The sequence below is a fragment of the Podarcis pityusensis genome, assembly GCF_964106645.2.
Source record: "Podarcis pityusensis genome assembly, chromosome: 1".
Classification (NCBI taxonomy): Eukaryota; Metazoa; Chordata; class Lepidosauria; order Squamata; family Lacertidae; genus Podarcis; species Podarcis pityusensis.
In genome coordinates this window covers 43,936,022-43,955,497 of record NC_138028.1, presented here as the reverse complement: position 1 = coordinate 43,955,497, position 19,476 = coordinate 43,936,022, and the positions used below count along the sequence as shown (strand labels likewise).

Genomic DNA, 19,476 nt, shown 5'->3' with positions numbered 1-19,476 from the left:
ACAGGGAACTGACAGCTTTGATAGGAAGTCTTCGGGTTGAGAGGCTCTTTAAATCTGGGTATGATATAGTGCCCGTCTGTCAGAAAACATTCCAGTGCTATCACCCTTCTGGTGCTGATGCAGTAAAGCAAGTTTCCTTCAAAGTTACACAAGCCAAGTGTAAATATTTGTACAGTGCAATATTTCACACTGAAAAGGCTGCATAGTTGCAATGAAGGCTAGAGCGCAGGAGTAGGGAACCTGTGACTCTCCAGAAGTTGCTGGACTCGTTATCATCAGACCTAGCCAGCATAGCCAATAGCGAGAGATGACAAGAGCTGTAGCTCAATGATGTTGCAGGGCCACAGGTTCCCCACTTCTGCTAGAGAGGAATCAGAGCAATGAACAACTGTATCCTTCTGTTGCAGTCTTTAAATGTTTTGCTCTGTTCCACTTACAAACACATGAAGCTGTCTTATACTGGTGTCTGCTCATTGGTAATACTACCACTAGTTTTGTCTACTCTGTCTGCCGAAAGACCTCTCATTGCCTGTGTACTGTTTTGTTTTGTTTGCATGCTTCCAGTAAATATCTGCTTCCTCCTCCTGAGACTGTAGATTGCTTTTGGCTGTGTGCACACTGGGGTCTACTCTGCATCCAATGTGTTCCCACTGCTGGTTTGGGAACAGTGTACACATGGCGTTAGCCATTATCTATCCTGTATCTATCCTTTTGTTTCTTATTAAATACTGCATTCTGGTGCATCGTCTCCCTGCCCCCCATTCCAGCTCACTGGAAACCAGTTTCAGTCTGAATTGAGAATAAAAGGGTTGCAAAACAGTATGCCTCTGAAGACTGGTTGCTGGGGATCACGAACAGGAGAGAGTTGCTGTGCTCGTGTCTCGCTTTGGACTTTCCACAATGGGCATCTGGTTGGCCACTGTGAGAAAGGGATGATGGACTGGATAGGCCTTTGATCTGATCTAGCAGGGCTCTTTTTACACTACTGTATTATGTGTTAAGGACTAACTGAAACCATTATAAGCAGCTTTGTCTTGAAAGAGCTTGGAAACACAATAGACAAGAGTGGAGGGAGGTTTAAGAATGCTTGGGTGTGCACTAAATAACACACAACATGAAATTTACGGCATGTAATGCCTTAAGAGAGAATATTATGAAAATGATATACAGGTGGTACATAACCCCAGTCAAGCTTGCAAAAATCTACCATTTGCCCGATAATAAATGTTGGAAATGTAAAGAAACCGAAGGTACATTCTTTCACCTTTGGTGGACGTGCCCAAAGATTAAGGCTTTCTGGGAAATGATATATAATGAATTAAAAAAGGTATTTAAGTATACCTTCCCTAAGAAACCAGAGGCCTTTCTCCTGGGCATAGTCGGCCAAATGGTGGTAAAAAAGGATAGAACTTTCTTTATGTATGCAACAACAGCAGCAAGAATACTTATCGCAAAGTATTGGAAGACACAAGAACTTCCCACACTGGAGGAATGGCAGATGAAACTTATGGACTATATGGAACTGGCAGAAATGACTGGTAGAATCCGTGACCAGGGAGAAGAGTCGATGGAGGAAGACTGGAAGAAATTCAAAGACTATCTTCAGAAACATTGCAAAATTAAGGAATGTTAAAGTGATGTTGGACTGAAAATAAGTGGTTTCCAGCTGCACAGGTTAAAGTCAATGATAGATTAAGATTAAAGATCAAGATTAAAGATGGTTAAAGAAATGGAAATTTGATATTAAAAGGGAAAATTTTAACGTTATATGATATTAAGATCAAGGATTAGGTTTAAAGAAGTGGAAGTTATATACTTTAACATTTTATTAAATTAAAGATTGGGATTAAAAAAGTGGAAAAGAAACTGCTGGACAAATAATTTGGATTGGAATACAAAAGAGGGAGGTATGAGGAAGTCCAGAAAATAAGTAATCTAAAAATGGAAATGGAAAAGAGAGTTTGTTTTTAATTGTTATGTTTTTTGTTTTTTTTATTGTTGAGTTTTGTATTGCTTTTTGTGTGTGTTTTCTTTGTTGTTTAAAACTTTAATAAAAATTATTTTTTAAAAAAAAAATAACACACAACATAAAAATCTGCAACCAATTCTAACATAATGGCTTTCCTGCCCTGAAGAATATTTATGGACTGTGCTATTGTGGTTCTGGTCCTGTCTACGAGGAAACACCCAAAATGGTGCATCAGGTGATTGGTTTTATGCCACGGGGTCATTACAGGGCACTATTTTATCCCTAATGCTATTTGATATTTATATCTGTATCGGTTTCTCAAAAACAAGTCCTGCTAGACAAATCTCATTTCTTTTTTTCTGGATAGAGTTACCAGCTTGGTGGATTAGGGGAATGCTGTGGATGTAGTGTATCTTGATTTCAGTAAGATTTGTGACACATTCCCCCATGATATTCTTGTGGAGAAGCTGATAAAATGTGGGCTAGACAAGTCACTGTGTGGTAGATTTGTAGCTGATTGACTGAACCACCCCAAAGAGTGCTCACTAATTGTTTATCACCATCCTGGAGAAAAGTGACAAGTGCAGTGCCACAGGGTTCGCTCCTGGGCCCATTGTTGTCCAATGTCTTTTTAAATTACTCAGATGAAGGAATTGAGGGAACGCTCATCAAATTTGCAGATGACATCAAACTGGGAGGAGTAGAATGCCACAGAAGAAAGAATCGGGATTCACACATTGGAGAACTAGGCCAAACTAACAAAATGAATTTCAATGGGGACAAATGTAAAGTTCTGTATATAGGGAAGAATAACCAGCTGCACAAATATAAGATGGGGGGGGGGCACCTGGCTTACTATTAGTACATGTGAAGAGGATCTAGGGGTCTTAGTAGACCACCAGCTTATCATGAGTCAACAGTATGATGTAGAAGCAAAAAAAGAGCTAATGCTGTCAACATAAGTCTAGTGTCCAGATCAAGGGAAATCGTAGCACAGTACCACTTTATTCTGCCTTGATCAAACTCCACTAGGAATACTGTGTCCAGTTCTGGGCACCACAATGTAAGAATACTGATAAGCTGGAACTTGTGCAGAGAAGGGCAACCAAGACGATCAAAGATCTGGAAACCAAGCCTTATAAGGAACAGTTGAAGGAGTTGGGTATGTTTAGCCTGGAGGAGATTGAGAGGAGATATGATAGCCATCTTCAAATTTCTCAAGGACTGTCACATGGAAGTTGGAGCAAGCTTGTTTTCTGTTGCTCCAGAGGGTAGGATGCAACCCAATGACTCAAAGTTACAAGAAAGGAGATTCTGACTAAACATCAGCAAGAACTTTCTGACTGTAAGAGCTGCTTGCCAATGAAATGCACCCCCTTGGGAGGTGGTGGACTTTCCTTTCTTGGTGGTTTTTAGGCTGAGGTTGGATGGCCATCTGTCATGGATGGTTGAGATTCCTGCATTGCAGGGGTTGGGCTGAATGGCCTTTGGGGTTCCTTCGAACTCTATAATTATATAATTCTGTAAGAAAAGGAAGAGCCTAGATGCATTTTAAGATGGCAATATATAAACAGCCTTAGGCTGGGATTATTTTTCATTTTAAATATTTCAATGGTGAAATGGCTCACAACAGAACTGCTCCATCACTTTTTGGTCACTTGCAAAGTGTTTTGGATAACCAGAGTCTTTGTGGAAAGAAAGGAAAGGGGGAAATGTGGAAAGATTCCATTTAACTCCCTGTTATTTAAAGCTACAACTTAATTGAGAGTAAGCCTGGAGGCAAGGATTGCTGCAATTTTTAATCCATTTAGTGTGCCTAATACAAGTTAGGTATTCTAGAAATAAATGACAAATACTGTAAATCTCTCCACACTGAAAAAATGCACAAATGTGATGAACAGTAATGGTAGCAATAACATTCAGGTTTGTACTGCTTTATTTTCATTGGGTGATATCCAGTGTTATAGGCTATAAACTAAGGTCCATTGATGTCTCTGGGTCTGGTCTGAGTATGTGTCAGGAAATTGCCCCATAGCTAATTATTGGTTGGGCGAATTGTATTGCATAGTTTTCAACATTTCACAGTAAGAACTGTTCCTGTTCTCAGTGTAAGAAATACAAACATCTTTTAAAAGAAGTATCTTTTGAAGATCCCGGAAGCCCACGCTGCAGGGCACTTAGCCCCCATGGAATAGCATTCCTGTCAAGATACGACACACAGACACTATCTGCACTTTCCAGAAACAATTTAAGACATTTTTGTTCTGACATGCTTTCCCAGCTGGATAAATGGGTCTTTACCACAAGTGTTTACTTTGTTTGGTTTTAGTTTGGTTTTAACTGTATTTGCTGTTTGGAAGCTTTTAGCTGTTTTTAATTAACTTTAGTGTACATTGCCTTGTGACGGTTGTTTAGAAGACAATGAATAAATCATTAATAATAATAATAATATCAGCAAGATACTCAATTTCTTTATCATTGTGTCTGAAATTTAACCTAATTTTGATCGATTGCTTTAGCACTTTTAATACCAGTTATGCTACAATCCGCAGAAAGTTACAAAGGGGTACATTAGATAAGGAAAATGAACGTCCAGACTGAACTGCATTCACACCTGACAGTTAAGTCTCATAGCTTGACTTTGTATACCATATTCTACATGAAGAAAAGGGATATCTGAGCATTAATTTTGAGCCTTGGAGTGTGGTTTATTGCTCCCTATCAAGCCACGATCCATAAGCCAACATATAATTGCTTCAGCTATTCCTTTTCTTGTTTCATTTATGCTAGGAGTGGGGAACTGTTTTCACCCTGAGGGCGACAGTCCCTTATGAGAAATATCTGGGGGGGGGGGCACATACCAGTTATGGGCAGCACCAGAGGCAAAAGCGGATGGAGCGGTGGATGGGCCTTTTAACTTTGCACAGTATTAAATCAGAGGTGTACACACACACCTGTTGGAGAAAATAATAATTTCATAAAACTGTATTTAGGTGATTCCATCTTCTTTTAAGCCTATGACCTAGCTAAACTGAAAAGGGCCTGCCTACCTTTTAAGGTACAGAACTAGCTGCTTTTAGGTACTGTATGTAGTGCATGCCTGTTCCAGAACACTGAAAAGAATAAATTGCTAGAATCTATGGTGGTCATTGTATGCCTGAAAAGAGAGAATTAGCTAGGCATGGCAATTGTTATTAATCTTGAATTGTTTTATAGATAGATGAAAGAGGACACTGGAAGACATTTAATGAATAGGAAAATTAGTTAAAAGTCTTAATAAAGAAAGACACTGAAAAATGGTTATATATAATACATGATATTATGATGAGGGGTGATCTAAAGAGCCAAATGATTTTGATTGGTTCAGGATGATGGCATTGGGTTGTAACTATTAAGATGGCTGTGATCCTTTGATTGGTGAAATGAAATGATGCGTGTGATCTGAAAATGTATAAAAAACATTGCCTTGAATGTGGTTCCCTGCAGCCTTCTTCTTATTTTTGAGGCTGTCCCAATGCTCATTTGTATTCCAATAAAGGTTGATCTTTTCACTTGGAGCCTGCATCCATTTATTTTGGGTTTCTGTATGGGAAACTGCCAGTCTAGGAACCTCTTTTTTAATTTCCCCAACACACCCTTCTCCATCCAGGTGAGCAAGAGACACAGCAACAGTTCAGAGACACATTTGTACCAGGGAAATGCAGTCAAGGGGGGGATGGAGCAAGGTAGGCCTACTGAGAGGCATGGCCTAGGCTAGACTGAGTCTCAAGGGCTAGAGAGGCCTGGAGGACCACATTTGACCCCAGGCCTGAGGTTCCCCCACCCCTGGTTTCCTCACTTGCACCAGGGGAGGAGTGTTTGTGTGAACAGCTGAGCTGCATGCTAACCACACACAGTATTTTTACTAATATCATTAAGCCACACTTTTTGGTTTATGGTTTTATGAAAATGCGGCCAAAGGCCACAGCACCACTGAAATGTTTTTGCACATATCAATGAAAGCATATTTGAGTCTCTGTTTCCTTATTTGTAACACATAATGTTGCTAATGAAGAGAGAAAGGGGGTCATTTTTTAATCAAATGTTCATTTGATTAAAATGATAGGACCCTCGTACCTACGGGACCGCCTCTCCTGGTATGCCCCACAGAGAAACTTACGGTCTTCAAATAAAACATCTTGAAGGTCCCAGGCCACAGAGAGGTTAGGCTGGCCTCAACTAGAGCCAGGGCTTTTTCGGCTGTGGCTCCGATCTGGTGGAACACTCTGTCACAAGAGACCAGGGCCCTGCGGGACTTGACATCTTTCTGCAGGGCCTGCAAGACAGAGCTGTTCCACCAGGCCTTTGGCCAGGGCACAGCCTGACTCCCTCCCTTGGCAATCTTCGCGGAGCTCTGGCTCAATAGTTGCCAGTGGCTTGAATTAATTAATTTTATAACAAATGATTTTAGACTGTTGTTTATGCTGTACTTTTGTACTGTTTTATTGTTGTTAGCCGCCCTGAGCCCGGCTTCGGCTGGGGAGGGCGGGATATAAATAAAATTTATTATTATTATTATTATTATTATTATTATTATTATTATTATTCTAGGCAACATTTTTACACCCATGTTAAAGACAAAGAGCAAAACGAAGAGTGTTACATGTGGGGGGAAACCCACTCTTCATAAATAATTGAATCCACTTCCCTGTTCACCAGCTTGAATGGCACATTATCTCCTTAGTTAGATCAATCGGAGTGTTCAATGATCACCCACAGGTGGTTAAAAAACCTTTTTCTCACTGTTTGTCATGAGAAATACTGGTACATCATGGAAACTGAGCTCTTTAGAACAGTTCCAAGTATGTACTATTCTCGCCACACGTTTACCAACTCATTTAAGTTATCTGAGGAGTTCTCCCTCCATGTCTCGTTGTATTGTGGTAAGATGCTAAGTAGGGCCTTCTCTGTTGTAGTACCTATTATTATTATTATTATTATTATTATTAGTCTTGCTTGCACTTCACCATGAGGTCCTAGGGCAGGTTACAATCTTAAAATATAACATTAAGATCAGTTAAAACAAATTACAAGATAATACAGGTAATAAAATATAAACTTTCCTAAAATAAGCTTCCTAAGATGATCTAATTGGCGCTTGGTATCCTTACTTTATGGCAGTGGTTTTCAACCAGTGTGCTGTGGCACCCTGGGGTGCCTTGAATGATGGTCAGGGGTGCTGCAGGCAACATTAGTCTGCCCCCACTTTCCTTCCCTCCCTCCTCTGATGCCATCTCACATTTCTGCCTCCCAAATGCTTGTGGCTGTTTGCCTCACATTCACCTTTGGTTAGTCTCCATTGGGCTGTTAAGGCTGGAGACATCCTCTTTCCAGGCCCCTGTGGGGTGGGGTGAGGAGGCCCCTCTCCTCAAGGAGTGGGAAGAGGAGGCTGAGGGAACCCTCCACAAGGGAGGGTGTTTGAAAAGGGGTGAGGGGCTGTCGGCTCTGCAGGAAAGGGGTGACATAACTGGGCTTCTGAGGCTTGGAGCGTGTTTCCCCACAGGGGAGCCACAGAAAGAATATAGCTGGTCAAGGGAGCCATGGACTCAAAAAGGTCGAAAACCTCTGCTTCATGGTTTTGCCACCACTTGAAAACATTTCTTTTGTCATGAATTTTAGACACTAGCTGATTACGCCTGCTTGCTTTTGATATTGCTGAATCATGCTGCATATGCTTACTGCATTGTTGATTCTGGCTCTTTTGAAATGCTTCTGTGTATGTCAACTTAGATACCCAGTTTCCGAGTTGAAAGGCTACTCTCAAAATCTTTCTAATAAGCAAAATATTGAAGACGCACGAGGAGAGTGTTTTATGGAGATTGCCATCTTCTGATGGAGCCCCCCGTGGTGAATGCAGATGGACCATTTTGCTAGTACTCTGTCTTTGTTCCATCCCACCCACTTTCACCATGCACTTCAGATTAAAGTTCACATTCATTTTATAAGCATCGCACTTGGTTTTTACAAGTAATATTTACACCTGCCCACTTGAGGCCGGTGCACAATGATTGGGTCCAGCCACAAAACTGCACCGGTTCAGGATCCTACCAATACAGTATCTAACATGGTGAAGCACTACGTCTTTCTTCAGCCCTGCCATGGATTCTTGAGTTGAGATTCCTACATTGGGGTGGGGGTGGGCTAGATGACTCTTGGGGTCCCTTCCAACTCTTATGATTATAAACCACTATACAGTGGTGAGATTCACAAGGTGAATCGTAGCTGCACGGCCTTGATCCGCCTCTCCATGCCCGCTCCCATCGCACGGGAGAGGTTTGCGCATCTTTTATCCACCTGGGCTTAGAACCCCTTTGCGAAAGGGGGAAACCCTGAGCCAGAGGAGAGGAGATGACGGCTACGCAACCCTATTTGGGGGGTGCGCAGGGCCGGATTTAGGTTTGATGAGGCCCTTAAGCTACTGAAGGTAATGGGGCCCTTTATATGTCCAGCTGTCTTTTGGCAACAACAAATTGTCGCTGGTTTTTGTGTTGAATATATGCTATATGGTAATTTATGGACCTAATAGGTATCTAAAGCCATTTGCACAGAACAAAATATGTACTTTATCAAAGCAATTGTTGAACTGAAATACAATTAAGAAGTATATTAATAGTGAAATACAAAAAGAAGTTTATTAATAGTGAAATAATTATTAAGCTCTAACTTAAGCACATCCAGTTTTTTCCCCTTTAAATTTTTTGGGTGGCCCCAAGAGAGTGGGGCCCTAAGCTATAGGGGAGGACCCTGTTGCAACAGCTATAATAAAGAGCAGGCTTACTAGCCGCTTTGCTTCTCAATATTCTCTGGTTGGCCTCTGTTATTTTCTCCTACCAATAGGGAACCCACGTAAGCTCTATACGTGCTCTTGGATACCCTATAAGGGAAAAGGGGCAGATTTTGTTTACAACATAGCTTATGCGTAAATCCGGCACTGCGGCTATGCGACCCTATTTGGGGGGGGGGGCATGGAAACCAGTGGGACGAACTTCTAACTGGATAGACATGCGGTTGGGGTGCATCCCCCGTGCCCCGGGCAAGGTCGCCGGTCCCTCCCAGCCGCTGCCGGGGCTTCCCTTCGCCGCCTCTCTCCGCATCCCAAAATGGCAGCGAAGGCGGGGCCTCGTCTCGACGCGCCGCCCGGGAACCCTCCCCATCCTGGCGGCGGCGGAAGCAAGAGGCATGTGCGTCAAAGCGCTGCTGGGCTGAGCGGAGGCGCCGCTGCCGCCCTCTAAGGATGGCAGAAACAGCCCACGCAGCACAGGTCAGTGGGCATCGCCAGCAGCCTCCGCGTCTCCTCCTTCTCCTGGGTGGGCAGCCTCCGTCTTCCTAGCACGGAGGAGGAAGGTTGTGGCGGCCTAGGGACTCACGGCCCGCCCGCTTCTTCGGGCACCCGGGCTTTCAAGTGCCTCTGAGCATGCCTAGAGAGCGTTTCCTTCGCGGAAAACTTTGCATCCCGTCCCCGCACGCTTGGGACTATGGAGCATGCGTCCTAGCGGGCCGTGGACTCCTTTTAAAGACACGAGCCCTAACGTGGCGTTTTTATTTGCAGTGGGGCTGTCTGTGCATTCAGGCGGGTTTCTCTCTCTCTGGGGAAATGCCCCACAGCTGCAGGCTAGAATTGGTTGAAGGGGGCTTTGCCACGCATCGGATTCTCTTGTTTCTAGGGGCCCCTAATGGCGAGTTGGGGCCTGTGGGCTGCCCGTTGTATCTGCGAGGCTAGTAGAAGAGGCAATGGTACCTGCATAGACAAAAGAAATCGGCGAATGACTTGCGAACAGAGGAAAGGCAAAACCGGTTTCTGGCATGTGTGCAGCGGCACATGTTCAGCCCTGGATTTTTGCCTATTTGTTTGTTTGTTTTAAAAAAATCTCCATTGTTGTAGTAGGAGAAGCAAGACAGGAGCCAGGAAGGAACAGCACAAGCCCCCCCCCCCCTTCTCTAAAGAAATGTGATGAATTGCATTTGAGGCCTCTGCTGGAAAAGTAAACTAGACGTTTAAATACAAACTTTTATTCAAACAAACACAGAAGTGTCCTCCCAGAGCAATGGGTTAAACTGATTGCACCGGTTCCTTGTGTGTGATTGCAGCAGATTGTAGGAAGATCCAGCAGTCTGAGTGGACTTGAAGTTTAAGTCTGATAATTAAGGTACTGGGTTTGCAGTATACAGAAAAAAGGAAGGAAGTACCATGCAATAAGAATACCTGTGTTGAAGTCCAGATAGATAGATGATAGATATTGCAGAACACATTATATTTTGCTTTATAGATTTTTTACTTTCTTTGGTGAATGTCAAGGACAAGTAGCCAAATAACGTGCATATCATACACAAGTGTTTGATGGTTTAGCTGTAATCTTCCTCATGATATTCTTTGCTCATTAAATTTAACAGCCTTATTCCAAATTTGATACAAATGGAAAGACATAGGCACATAACTCGTGTAGAAAAACAAAAGGTTAGAATTTCAATGCCCAAACACTCATTAGAAGCAGCATGTGGTCTTCTATGAACTCTCTGCACTACTGTAGAAGTTTAAGTGTGTGTTCCTTTTTTAAAATGTAGTTTAAAGACTTAAGCCCTGGATTTCTTCTGCCCAGAGCTGATGTGCCTTTTCGTATGGCATGATATCAGAAATGAATGACGCTGGTCCCATCCATAGACGATGACATCACAGCAGCAGTGGTGGTGGCACTGGGGTTGGGGTGGGGAGATTAAAAAAAGCATGAAGAAAATTGCAGGAAGGTGTAAATGATAATAATAATGCTAATATTAGTAGTAAATTTTATTATTTATACACCACCCTTCTGGCTGGGTTTCCCCAGCCACTCTGGGCAATTTACAGCATAGCTAAAAACAAAACTAAAACATCAAGTGTTAGAAACCTCCCAACACAGGGTTGCCTTCAGATGTCTTCTAAAAGTTGTGTAATATACAGGATGCACAATCAAAAGATGGCTAATTTGTTTCACACAACTCAAGCAGCATTTTAAGTTCTAGTCTAGTCAGAACTTGAGTCTTACCCTTTGGACTTCATCCAGCCTACACACACAGAATATAGTTTGAACACATATAAGGTGGGTGGAATTTGTAATAGGAGTATTAATGGTGATTTCTCACACAATTTTTTGTACTCTGTTTTTAATACTTGAGAGCAAAGTATATGTCTCTCGCTGATGTGCAACAGATGCATAATTTGCCCCTTACCTATTTAAAACTGGCAGAAGTGAAGGCTTAATGTTTATTTTAAAAGTGTAAGCGGCAAATAAGGCATAGATGCACAACCAATGAAGTGTGCCTGCATTTTATTCTTATTTATTTATATGTTACTACATTAATTATAATAATAATTTATTTATACCCTGCCCATTTGGCTGGGTTTCCCCAGCCACTCTGGGCAGCTTCCAACAGAATATCAATAATAATAATAATAATAATAATAATAAGCGATAAAACATCAAACATTAAAAACTTCCCTCAATAGGGCTGCCTTCAGATGTCTTCTAAAGTTGTTTATTTCCTTGACATCTGATGGGATGTCAAGTTGTTTATTTCCTTGACATCTGATGGGAGAGCATTTCACAGGGCAGGTGCCACTGCCAAGAAGGCCCTCTGCCTGGTTTCCTGTAGCCTCACTTCTTGCAGTGAGGGAACTGCCAGAAGGCCCTTGGAGCTGGACCTCAGGCTGAACAATGGGGGTGGAGATGCGCCTTCAGATATATGGTGTATATGTGTATTTATGTAATATATTTATTTTTACATTTATATCTCACCTTTCATCCAAGGAGCTCAGAGTTCCCTCCCCATTTTATTCTCACATCAACCTTGTGAGGTAGGTTAGGCCAAAAGACAGTGAGTAGTCAACCCAATGAACTTCATGACTAAGAGGGGATCTGAACTCCGCTCTCTAAAGTCCTAGAACAAGAGCTGCTCATCTGGTGGGACAGAGCTGTAGTAATAGCCTCCCAGCAGAGACATGATTGCTGCTTACAGGGAGGGATGAGGCAGTGGGGATGTCAGGGCTGTGCAAGTACACTGGGGGAACCAATCTTGCATTCCCGCTGCTGCACCCACACAGCTTGACCCCCTCCGTTGCCCTGCCCCTCTTTCTGTTAAGCAGCAGTGATACACCTGCCAGGATGACATTGCTGCAACTCTCTCACACCAGGCAAGCCACTCCTGCCCTATCCCCAAAACTATCCACTACACCAAAGGTGTTCCCTTGGATATCTGTTTCTGAATATCTGCTTTCAGTAATGTTTCAATCAGGTCTAGATCTGATTCTGAAAAGAGATAAAATAAAATTACTCTCTTCCTTGGCATGCTTCCTGTAAAAGCATTTCATAACATTTATCTTGGACCAAGGGCCTTACATGGTTTCGCCTTCAGATTGTGAAAGTTGAGTTGCTAGGAGGTCTGTTCTGGTATCACTCTGGGCCACTAGTATCGATTGCTCTGACATGAGGGGTGTCTGTTAATGTTTGTTGGGTGTTGCTGACTTAAAGTTGTGCCTTGAAAGTTTTAAGGTGTGCTTTAAAACAAAGGACCTCATTGGACTGCTTAGCAGTAGAGCAGTGGGAAATTTAGAAGTGCAGGGTGCCTTCATGATACAACCACGCCCCTTCTAAGATTATGCAACAATTTTATAAATTATACAATACTAATAATTAGGGATGCATTGCAACAATCAATGCAGGTCTCCACAGGTTGCCTTTCAGCTACTATTTTCTGTGCACGCACATGGGCAAATGATTTGGAGTGATCCGGTATCTTCTTTTGGAGTGACTTAAATTGTGTTTTCCATGAAGTTCCCTTGTATGTAACAGAACCTGCACACCGGTCTCTTGAAAAAGAAGCACCTTGTGTTTTTGGTGTTCCTAAATGCTTAGCAATACAGTGGCTGTAGGACACTGGAAGGGACGTGGGTGGCACTGGTCTAAACCACTGAGCCCCTTGGGCTTGCCGATCAGAAGGTTGGCGGTTTGAATCCCCACCGCGGGGTGAGCCCCTGTTGCTCAGTCCCAGCTCCAAAGTGCAAGTAGATAAATAGGTACCGCTCCGGCGGGAAAGTAAACAGCATTTCCATGTGCCGCTCTGGTTTTGGTGTTCCATTGCGCCAGAAGTAGCTTAGTCATGCTGGCCACATGACCCGGAAAAACTCTGCAGACAAACGCCGGCTCCCTCGGCCTGTAAAGCGAGATGAGCACCGCAACCACAGAGTCGTCTGCGACTGGACTTAACTGTCAGGGGTCCTTTACCTTTACCTTTTTTAGGACACTGGAGACAAGGACCTTGCAGGGACCTTGCTGCAGAAATAGTAATGAATGGGACTTCAACCCTCTGTGACCTCAGACCACTAGGCCACTGCTGCCTAGGTAAGAGTAAGTATACAAATATGTCATATTTTGTTCTGAAAGGAGGACAAAGACAGAAGGAAACTTTGATCACAAGTATGTTTCCCTGTGAGCGGTTGCAGTTTGCTCTGTGGCGGTCTTTTGAAGTCAGTTTCTCTAGGATATCAAACACTTGGGCCCTGAAGCCCCATAGCGCTACTGTACATACAAAAAGTTGACCATTTTGTTGGGATTCGCTTACTGTTTCCTCCACTGTGTCTGAAGCTCCCATAAATAAACTGGGGGAAAAGTGCTGTGAAGAACAGAAGAAAGGAAGGAGCACTTTAGAAACAGCCGTTTGTGCAGAAGTCACATCAAAGGCAGGTGGATTGCAGAGTGTGTGTGTGTATTCTGTCTCCTTCCTAAAATAGCACCCACAGCAGCAATAACACTGTGTTTCCTCCCCCTTTTTGGCATGAGAATGTGTTTGCAGAGAATTGTGCAACAACTATTCTGCACAAATTTCCGGTTTCAAATGAGTGTCAGAGCAGGGCATCTTAATTGGGGTGGGAGAGGGGGAGGCCACTGACATGTCTGGGCTGTCCATTAATAGTCCTGTTCTTTGTGGCCCTTCGGGGTATTTGAAAAGTGTGTGAAAGTAGAGGGTAATAAGAATTCGTCAAAAGCTTGTTTTCCCAGGTAAAGTTCCTTTCCTCCCTTTCTCTGCACCTGATTCAGGTTAACCCTTAAGCTCTGTAAAGGAAGGCTGTGACTACAAAAGGAGAAAGATGTTGTCAAGGCCCAAGCCTGGGGAGTCGGAGGCAGATTTGCTGAAGTTCCAGAATCAGTTCCTGGCAGCGAAAGCTTCTCCGGCAGTGAAGGTTGTAAAGAAAGCAGATAAGAGAAGAGGGGATCTGGGGAGTGGAGAGGATGAGAGACCCCCATTGCAGCATGACAGGGATGTGGTGATGCTGGATGGTAAGTTTACCTTTTTTCATTTCAAATTATCTTGTTTTGTATTGATGGTTTAGTACAGCCTTCCCCAGCCTAGTGCTGTTTGAATATTTTGAACTGCAACTCCCATCAGTCCCATCTGGAGGACGGCAGATTGGGGAAAGCTGGTTTAGTAGTCAACAAAAACCAAAATCACTTATTCATTGCCTGTAAGTTGCTAGGTATATTTGAACAGCTTTCTTACTGTAACCTTGCCTGCACTTGTTACTGTTCCCAGCCATCCCTCTTTCTGTTTGCAAAGCAGCCATTTTTTGTGCCAGATTGTTGTCAAGACTAGATGGCAACCCAGTTGGAATTAAGGGCATATTGTTATTATTATTATTATTATTATTATTATTATTATTATTTTATATACAGTGATACCTCTGATTACATACTTAATTCGTTCCAGAGGTCTGTTCTTAACCTGAAACTGTTCTTAACCTGAAGCACCACTTTAGCTAATGGGGCCTCCTGCTGCCACCGCACCGCCAAAGCACAATTTCTGTTCTCATCCTGAAGCAAAGTTCTTAACCCGAGGTACTATTTCTGTGTTAGCGGAGTCTGTAACCTGAAGCGTATGTAACCTGAAGCTTATGTACCCCGAGGTACCACTGTATATGCCTCCCATCTGACTGGGTTGCTCCAGCAAAATACTAAAACACCATAAAACACCTGGAGATTACTAATGCTTTGCATATTCTCTCTCTCTCTCAGACTTTCCTGATGTGCCCCCTCCACTGACACCAGCACCTCCCAAAAAATCCAAATTCAAAAGTGCCCGTGTTCATTTTGATGAGGATCCAGGAGAGCAGTTGGATCGCAGTGATCAACACATCACAGCTGTCTTCAGCAAAATAATTGTGCGTCCTGTTTATAAGAACTACAATAATAGTGATTAAACCTCTGATTGACCTGTGGTAATTATTGATAAATACTCAAGCTGGGGCAGTATGCATTTAAAATTAAATTGATATAATCCTTTAGAGTAACCCAGATATTGCACACACACATTCCAAAGCAGAAATTATGTAATTTGTAATTATACACGTTTTTACTTATTGTTGTTTAATTTATTCTTCTTTTGCTGGGAAATGAAGCCTTCTGGCGCTCAAAGGCACCTTCTGACTACTGAATTTATAGGAAGCTGCTTTGTATGGAGTGAGTGCCGCCTTACTGACAGGTGCTCTCTGAGGGTCCTGCATTGCAGGTGGTTGGACTCGATGACCCTTGGATCCTTTCCAGCTCTATGATTCTATGAGGTCAATGTCCTTCTTAGCCCTGCTGCCGGAGCTCTTTAGTGTAGTAGCTACACTAGAGCTTGGCTTCATATACCCAAGAGCAAAACACATGGATTGGCTATCAAAACTGTATACATATAATTTACCAACATGCATTTTACCATGTCCTTGTTTCGAGGTACATATATCTGTTTAAGATTCCCTTGGTATTTGACATGAGACACATTTATTTTGTATTTGGGGATGTGTGCCCCAGTAGAAAAGGTCAAGCAGAACTTAGCCCATGTTGCGAACAAGTTGTTAGGTGTGAAATTTGTGTATGAGGTCCTGAAATGACTGGTAACAGGCAAGGTGGTAGTGAGGCGCTTACCTGACCTTCTGGCAGATTACTCAGAGTAATCTGAATAAACACAAACTCCTGTGTTGCAAAATGTAACAATCTACAAAAATGCAAACGCAGCACGCTGGACGTTAGTGGATCAGTGCCCACTAGCATGATCCCTACTAGTATGAATATTTCATTGATAATTATTCACTGATGAAGACTTTATTCTGAAACAGTTGAACTATTCCAGATATACTGTCCTTTAGACACTTTTGTGAGACATCTTCCTTTGAGAGACAGCTTGGCGTTCCTCGCTACTCATTGATTTGTTTGATTCTTTGTTTGACTCTGATACGTATAACAACTTGTAGTTACTTGAATGTTTTGTGAGATGTGTTGTATGATATATACATCATTTTGAGGTGGCTTATTCGTATATTTTGAATGACATCATAACCGATTATATATTCACTAACAGTTATTAGCCCTGTGGGTTAAACCACAGAGCCTAGGACTTGCCGATCAGAAAGTCGGCGGCTTGAATCCCTGTGATGGGGTGAGCTCCCATTGCTCGGTCCCTGCTCCTGCCAACCTAGCAGTTCGAAAGCACATCAAAGTGCAAGTAGATAAATAGGTACCGCTCCGGCGGGAAGGTAAACGGCATTTCCATGCGCTGCTTTGGTTCACCAGAAGCAGCTTAGTCATGCTGGCCACATGACCCGGAAGCTTTCTGCAGACAAATGCCGGCTCCCTCGGCCAATAAAGCGAGATGAGCGCCACAACCCCAGAGTCTTCCGTGACTGGACCTAATGGTCAGAGGTCCCTTTACCTTTACCTCAGCTTTCTAGGAGAGAGCAGGGTGAGGGTGCCCAGATTGACTTACCCTGTGCGTATGCACCGCACTGACCTCCCCTACCCCCAGTAAACAGCCATGACTAACCTGCTGGGAGGCCAAGTTAAGTATCTCGGCTCCACCCTGCCATCAGCAGCCTCTGGATGTGACAGAGGCTGTCAGTCATTCTATTAGAAAGGCTGCAGTTCTCTGCCCCCTTAACTGGAAGCAAGTCTCATTGACCTCAGTTACGAATAATGAAGTTACAAATATTTAGTAGCCTGTTTGGATATAGGCATGTGCGGATATGCTTCAGTTGTGAAATTACACCTTGTGAAGGACACAGCTGCATCGTTGTATTTGTTGCTAGAAATCCATGAGTTAACCGACGATTCAACACCGGTTTTGTTAATGTCAAGATAATGTTTTTATTGTCTAGTAAGAATTTGTTTCTGGTCTCTTGGCCTTTTTACAATTTATGCTACATTGTCTTCAAAAATATATAATGAAAGTTTTTTTTAAAAAAACATGGAAGTGTTGATGGTTGGCAAGTGTCTTTCAGTGATGCATCTCTCAAGTGACACAATTTTATGCTTTTTCTGGAGAAAGGATGGAACTGTCCTTGTCCAATGCTGATGAACCTAGCGCCTCTTTTATTCTTAGAAGTAGGCCACTCTTAGACAAGTACAAAATGAAATTTGAAGTGAGGAGTTTTTGCAACAGCTACTGTCTTATAGCTGAGGGAAGACCTGAGCAGGAGTCTAAGGCCAAACGCCTTCTGCTGAGCCATTGTAAAGCACTGTAATGCTTTAATGAATGAAACCAGTATTCATTTGGCATTGTGTCTTTGTGGCAGGAACGTGACACAAGCACTGCCAACGTGACCATGCCTGTCTTCACTGGAGATGCGTTTCCCAGAGTCTTTCACAGGTCCGAAATAAAAACAGAGGTAAGAAAAGCAGCTTCACATTTATCAGCCCCCTCTCCTCTTGTTTCTGCTTTGTTTAGCTTACCTTCACCTCACAGAGTGTTTGTTGTGGGGGAGGAAGGGAAAGGAGAATGTTAGTCGCTTTGAGACTCCTTCGGGTAGTGATAAAGCGGGGTATCAAATCCAAACTCTTCTTCTTTTAGTTCTGTGTATTATGCTTCATCATAATGCAATCTGCTGCTGATGGACTTTGTTGTGCAGCCAAAAATGCTTTGAATAAATAGAGGAAGTGTTGGGGCTTCTAGGGCGTTACATAGGAGACTCGGCAAACTGGATGCAGTGAGTTACGTTAAAAGCACACGTGTTAGATTTTAAGTTGTGTGGGATGAGTCTGCTAGATGGATGGGACATTGTTGGGTTTTGGTTGGATTTTGGGAGGCAGTGTCTGGCTCATGACAACCATGGGGCTTCCTTGAGGGATCACCAGCTTGACCCCAAGTGTGGGACATGCCCTTGATTTGGTTTATGCCCTTGGTGGCAAGGTCTGGAAATAGAGCAGGTTTTTGTGACTCCTGTTGTCATTGTCATACCACTTCCTGGTGAAGTTTAGGCTAACGGTACCGAACATGTTATTCCATATTTCCAAAGTTGATGAAGGAAGCCATTCTAAACTTTTGGATACCTGCTAGCACTGAGTGGTGGATTCACATTAGTGAAGTGTAAGATAATGCAATACATTATCTATCACATTCCTTCAGTGCCCTTTACAAAGCACTTTCCTTACTTCTGTGCAGTTACGTGTGTTTCCAGTGGTTCTCTGCCCAGTTTTTACTACCATTGTCATTTATGAAAACTTAGCAGAGCCCTGAAATTACCTGGGTTTCTTCCTAGTTCAGGGGAGTCTGAACTGCATTTTTGGCATGCTACAAAACGTTTTCTTTTTCTGGGGTTTCTGAGGTGTGGCCTTGTGTTTGCCTGCGCCTCTGGCCTATTCACTTACATTTGTACTATGGGAGCTGCAGTCAGAATTGGCAGACACTCCCACCAGACTACTGATTGGAGCTCTAGGAGGCAACAGCTCAGAAAACAACGGAGAGAAGGGGAGAGCATGCAAGAGTTTTGTCTCCTGGGAGACAGCATGGACTTAGGGCTGGAGCATCTGAAAAGCTTGTTACAGGGAATGCTGTTTTGTTTTTTAAATAAAAAAGCCAGTCTTTCAAGCGCATTGCATAGTTTTCTTGTGGTGTGCAATGTTGGTTTTTGCCATTTTGAATATAGAAGGTGCTACTATTTGTCTCCTTTTTTTAATATGCTGATGGGAGACATGGGCCGGGATCCAGAGAGTCTCTTCAGCATGCACAGACAGGCTTTTGCATGCTGATCCAGCTGTTTTGGCTCTTGTTGGAGGGAAGCAAACCTGCATCCACAGAAACTCTGCTGCCAGTTTCCACACAGTTCATGGTGTGCATATCGGCTGTGCAATCTTGGCTGTAGCAATATATCATTTTTCTTTCCATCGCAGCTTCTTGGCTTAGTATCATCAAGGTGGATATGCTTCATGCTGCTTTTTTCTTAACAATAGTAAGTCTCTGATAGAGCCTGAGTGTAGACACTATGCAAATTTTAAAATCCATTAGTTAGGCATCATTCATCAAATTTATTACTGTGAAATTGTTGCCCTCTTACGGTCCCAAAATCTTCAGAGATGGCTTTTCCAAGACAGTGAAGTCTGTTTATCCTCAGAAATGCAAAGCGTTCAGATAAGCAGACTCTTGGATTAATCATAGAGGCAGAGTGGAACAAGCTAGCCAGAATTTAC

The 19,476-nt window shown here is 42.9% G+C and overlaps 1 protein-coding gene across 3 annotated transcripts in view; it reads left to right on the top strand.

The window, feature by feature from the left end:
- Nucleotides 1-9,148: 9,148 nt before the first annotated feature.
- RPAP1 (RNA polymerase II associated protein 1) overlaps nt 9,149-19,476 on the top strand; it is a 45,873-nt gene continuing 35,545 nt past the window's right edge. For 2 of the 3 annotated variants that reach the window (XM_080996456.1, XM_080996454.1), the window contains exons 1-4: nt 9,149-9,269; nt 14,077-14,316; nt 15,049-15,194; nt 17,586-17,678. In XM_080996456.1, coding sequence (XP_080852582.1) covers nt 14,127-14,316; nt 15,049-15,194; nt 17,586-17,678 — 429 coding nt within the window. In that variant the 5' untranslated portion in view covers nt 9,149-9,269; nt 14,077-14,126. Of the gene's footprint in view, nt 9,270-13,278; nt 13,387-14,076; nt 14,317-15,048; nt 15,195-17,585; nt 17,679-19,476 lie in introns of all 3 variants that reach the window. The other variant, XM_080996455.1, reaches the window with a different exon arrangement.